Source organism: Stylophora pistillata, chromosome 9, assembly GCF_964205215.1.
Source record: "Stylophora pistillata chromosome 9, jaStyPist1.2, whole genome shotgun sequence".
NCBI classification, from domain to species: Eukaryota; Metazoa; Cnidaria; class Anthozoa; order Scleractinia; family Pocilloporidae; genus Stylophora; species Stylophora pistillata.
The window spans coordinates 15,525,125-15,530,331 of record NC_142527.1 but is presented as its reverse complement, the minus strand read 5'-3'; the positions used below and the strand labels follow the sequence as shown (position 1 = coordinate 15,530,331).

The following is a 5,207-nucleotide window of genomic DNA, read 5'->3' as shown; positions in this document are numbered from 1 at the left end:
ACTAGTCAGTAAGCCCGTCAGTTACTCAGTCTGTCACCAATCGGTAAACACGTCAATTAGCCAGTCTATCGACCTGTCAGTCTACCATTCAGTAAGCCACTTAGTCAAAAATGATTTTGTCACTTCGCCCCTCAAGTGCCATTGATTAAGTCAACGAGTCAGTCACATGTCAGTCAGCCGGTCAGGTACGCAGTCAGTCACCAGTTAGTCACCAAGTCAGTCAGCCAGTCAGTCAGCCAGTCAGTCACCGGTGAATTAGCGAATCAGTCACCAGTCGGTTAGCAAGTCATTTAAACAATCTGTGGCGAAGGTTATCCGAACAAAATAAAACTTGGACAACGAGCGGGAACGCAAAGGTTTTAATTAGCGATCCGAAAACTACGCAATAACACAACAAGATGGCGGGTCAGACAAGCACATGTTTTTGTCTCTAGACTGTGGGGAACTAAGTTCTATTTTGATAGAATCCGCTGACTAACGGGCAGTTGGCAACATAGCCACCCCTGTATAGGACTTGAGTCTATACACTACGTTCGGTCTCCTCAAGGAGGCAAAGCCTGGCGACTGGCCGTTTGAATGTCCCTTGTTTCGTATGAACGTCGACAGTGCGAATGAGGCCATCATCTCCTGGGAATGTTTTGACGACTCGGCCAAGATTCCATCGACCACGGGGTAAATTGTCCTCAACCACTAGTACCAAGTCTCCAATTTGGGTATGATTTTGAGGTCTGGTTCTCCACTTCCTCCGCCTCAGAGGGCAAGGACTTCAAGAGGTCATCCATGTAGAAATTTCTTAGGACTGCACTGGTAGCTTCTTCACTGCCAGTGTTCTGGTTATCAATGGCGGTTCTCTTAAAACAATAATTCGAAGAGGTTTGACTCGACTTTGCACCAAAGATCATGGCCTGCATTTGGTAGACGTCCGGCGGATGATCTCTACTCGGACCTCTCCAAAGGAATCCTAGTGATGGCTGGTCTTCTCGATAACTCGTACCTGAAAGAACATTGCTTGAATGTCCGCGATCATGGCAACAGCATGTAGTCGTAACCTCATGATAACACCTAACTTTTTGGCATAGCCCTTGGCAATGTAGGTCTCAACTGTGTGGTAGTAAGCTTTGGCTCTTTCACTGTCTTTATCCAAGCTTCGCTCCAGATTTATAAGTCTTTTTTCTGCTAGGGGACGATTGTTCGGGAGCATGACTTCTTCATCCTTCCACAGGATACCAGTTTCATAATGGCCAAGGTCAGATCGAAAGTTGGTAGCTTCTTCTAAAGCTTGAGGGCTCTTTCGTCCTCTGTAGATCTTGAAATGTCACAATTGAACTTGGTGCCAAATGACTCTGTCTTCCACCAGTTTTCAACTTCTTCATTCAAGGTAGTATGAGGTAACACAGTGTCCAACAAAGCCTAAGCTTGTTCTGGGGGAAGGAACACCTCCCGCTAAACAAGCAATCGTCCATCCAAAGTCAGTTCGCACAGCGTATGGTTGGCCCTTTAGACCACGTCTGTGTTCATGTTGAATCATGGCTTCTGTAACTTGTACTCCAATAACTAGGCCTATCTGATCAGAAGACACAGCAGGGATGTCTAGATCTTCAAGGTGTTTCCAGGTTCTTCTAACGTTTTCCTTGACAAGTCTCTTTGGAGGGACATTTAATCTGGGGACTGTCCACACAGGATGGATGTGAACAGGCATGTTTACAGCTTGTTTCCCCGTCGGCGTCACAAGAAGATTCACTACTCTAGAGCACTGCGGAGTTCAATTATTTTCAATGTTTCCCACGCAAAGTAATCGCTCCGGTCCCTCGAGATTCAGCTCGTCGGCAATGTCCTTTCTTATCAAGGTGTCTGAGCTGCCGTCATCCAGAATGGCAAATGTTTCGATCATGGCCACCCCGTTTTCACCTTGTATTTGGACCGGGACAACTTAGAAGTAAACCACTCTCTCACTAGCTGCGAGGGAATTGGTGGTTGCCACCTACGGCAGGACGTTGCCGGGGACAGCGGGGGCTGCGCTTGTGGGTCCTGAATAAGCGGTGGCTGAGGTGTTGCACGTTCATAGTGTAGCAGACTGTGATGATGTCTCTTACAGTTGGTAACTTGGCAATGAGTTTTGTTCGAGCATTTATCAACTTGATGTCCCTGCTTCAGACAATTGAAGCACACTTTGAAACTCTTGGCCAGCTCATAGCACTCAGCTACAGACTTTCTTTTAAATTCGTTACATCTGTAAAGTGGGTGAGCTTGATTACAGCATAGGCAGGCTGGTGACTTCGGTTCTTTATTCGTGGATTCTTCTCCCTTTGGCTGTGAGTCGCTCTTGATGTACAGTGTAGAAGAATTCATGGGTGAATACTGTTTTGGAAATTTACGCCTGTTACGTGACAGACATTTTGCTGGTTCCTCGTACACCAGGTGTTGTCTTGCTCTGACATGTTCATAGAGCCATCGGTCAAGGTCAAACAAGTTAGGCCTGCCCTGAATTTCATGTTTCTGAACTTCCATCGCCCACTTTGATTGCAAAAGCTCAAGGAGCTTTTGAACAGCAATGTTCAAATTTGTCTCACTCAAGAGATCGGCAATGAATCTCTGTCTGTGAAGGGTGACGACAGTTGACCTCAGTGCCTGGTGCAGCTACGTAAGACCAGTATGATCTTCAGGGCGTGGCGATGGCGTGTGCTCAAGAGCAGTAATGGCTGCACGCACAATCTTTCCAGAATCACCGAGTCTGACTCTGCAGCACCAGTTAGAGTGTTCTGAAGAGACGCTAAACGCTGGCTGTCACTGAGAAAGTGCTGATCATGCACAATGCTTTTGAATCTTCCAATCCACGAAGGCCAGGCGAGCGGTGAGCCATCAAATTTTCCAAGGTCAAATTTGGGGACTGAAAGTTCCATGGCAGAAAAGCTACAGTGGTGATGTGCTGCTAGCTGAGGCTGAGAAATGACGCCATACTCGTCAAGTTGATCTATCCAAGTATCTGGAGGGGGTCCTGGGAAGTCAGGTATCAGACCCCATCTTGGGTGTGGCTATAATGATGTTCCTGGTAAACTGGGTCTTGGAGACACAACTTGGTTGGGTACAGTCCAGCCTCTCCAAGGGGGGCTTGGTGTAGCTGGTGTGCTAATTTGATTTGGGTTAAATGGGAGCTTGTAACATGTTACAGGACTGGAAATTGAGTCGGTAACAGTTGTAACTGTTCCAGGATGAGTAAGAGGAACTTTGGGTGTGGTACAACTTATAACTGGCACAGTGGTTGGATTGCTTATACTGGTTGTATCATGTGCTTTATTGTCAACAGTGGTTATGGGTAGCTGCTTTACTGGACTTGTTCCAATTTTAATTAGCTGATGCGCAGGCGGTGGCGAGATCTGAACAACTGTGGTTTGAACTACTGGGCCATCGCTCTTGGAGCTCTCATGGCTAAGTAATTTGTCAACATTCTCTTTTAAAGATTTCAAGGGTTCTGGTACTGACATTTCTTCCACTTCTTTCACGAGTTTGACCTCCAAGATAGCTCTTTCGGCATGATACATCTCAATATTGTCAAAACAATCATAAACAGGAGCAAGGGCAGCCTCCATCCAATACTCTGGTTCATCGTCATCGGGATTAAGCTCAAAAAAGGCTTGATTAATATTCTCTAATTGGGACACAGCTTTCTCAAACTTCAATGAAGCGAGTGTTTCTTTGCTTAGGTGTTTGCTAATGTGACGGTTAATCTGGTTGACTAACCTCGTTACGTGTGCTTTCTTTCCACGTCGAGTTCCTCGGATTTTCCGGGTTTCTTCGTGAGCCGTATTATCCCTTCTTCCAGCCACGTAATCCCGAAAGTCCTCAGAGAGGGATCGACTCAGGCTTGGCAAGTAATCTCGGTGTTTTTTTCTTCCAACTTCAAGCAAGTAATCCTCAGGAAACCAGTTGGGGCCTGGTAGTTTATCCCACAGCGAACCATTGAATTCGGCCATCTCGCTCGTTTAGGACAGTATTTCCGGTGAAATATCCGGCTCGAAGGACCAAATAATGTGGCGCAGGTTATCCGAACAAAATAAAACTTGGACAACGAGCGGGAACGCAAAGGTTTTAATTAGCGATCCGAAAACTACGCAATAACATAACAAGATGGCGGGTCAGACGAGCACATGTTTTTGTCTTTAGACTGTGGGGGACTAAGATCTATTTTGATAGAATCCGCTGGCTAACGGGCAGTTGGCAACACGATCAGATACCAAGTCAAGTACCACTGGGTTAGTCAACCATTCAGTCATCCAATCAGACAACCAACCATTCATCCAGTCAGTCGCAAGTCAATTACTCACTCAGTCACCATTCGGGTTGCAAGTCTGAAATGCGTCAAGTCTTGCGTAACGTGCCCTCAAAAGACGGTTTTTTTAAAGGTATCTGGAAACAAGCCAAAACCATTTTTTTTTAACAGATTATGTTGATAACTATAAGGAAACACTAAAACTTACTTGATGACAAATATTTTCTGCGAAATTTGGTCAGAGAGAGAATTAGGTCAACTATTGCTCAACTCCTGCTAAAAACAGGGTTTCGAAAAAGATATCTGAAAGCAAGCCGAAAGCATTTTTTGGAATAGAATAAGTTGAGATCTGTGAGAAAACACTAAAATTTGCTTGATATCCGATGTTCCAAGTCTTGCTCAACTTAATGCGTCCAGTCAATGCGTCAAGTCTTGCTCTCAAGTCACGCTAGAAAGACGGATTCTAAAAAATAATTTGGAAACAAGCTGTAAGCAAATTTTTAAAAAAAAAATTAGTTGAAATTTGTAATAAAACACTACAATTTGCTTGATATCCTATGTTTTCTACGAAATTTGGCCAGAGATTGAATTGCGTCAAGTGTTGCTCAACTCGGGCTAAAAACACAGTTTTGTATCAAGTATCTGCAAACAAGCCAAAACCAATTTTTTAATAGATTGCGTTGAGTTCTGTAAGGAAACACTAAAATTTCCTTAATGACTGATGCATCCTGCAATATTTGGCCAGAGAGAGATTTAAATCAAATCCTGTTGAACTCGTGCTAAAAACAACGTTTTTAAAAAAAGTAACTCGAGACAAGGCAAAAGCAATTTTTTGGAATGCAATCTGTTCAAATCTGTGAGAAAACACTAAAATTTGCTTCATATCTTATGTTTCCTACAAAATTTGGCCACGGATTAAATTGCGTCAAGTCTTACTCAA

The 5,207-nt window shown here is 44.3% G+C and overlaps 1 protein-coding gene across 1 annotated transcript; it reads right to left on the bottom strand.

Moving 5' to 3' along the window:
• Positions 1–683: 683 nt before the first annotated feature.
• On the bottom strand, positions 684–2,900 carry LOC148723520 (uncharacterized). Its single transcript, XM_088734450.1, has 5 exons — positions 2,710–2,900; positions 1,909–2,596; positions 1,406–1,753; positions 995–1,306; positions 684–851 (listed from the first exon to the last, which is right to left on the bottom strand). Exons 1-5 carry the CDS (start codon positions 2,898–2,900, stop codon positions 684–686), a joined length of 1,707 nt encoding a protein of 568 aa, XP_088590576.1.
• Between the last annotated feature and the right edge of the window lie 2,307 nt (positions 2,901–5,207).

Bases quoted from the DNA above. Each gene is read 5' to 3' on its own strand.
- LOC148723520 (XM_088734450.1), bottom strand. From the start codon at position 2,900: ATGGAACTTTCAGTCCCCAAATTTGACCTTGGAAAATTTGATGGCTCA. The intron at 2,597-2,709 runs GTGCGTGCAGCC...CACCCTTCACAG, and splicing joins TCGGTGATTCTGGAAAGATT to ACAGAGATTCATTGCCGATC. The intron at 1,754-1,908 runs GTGAAAACGGGG...TGAACTCCGCAG, and splicing joins TGTCCCGGTCCAAATACAAG to TGCTCTAGAGTAGTGAATCT.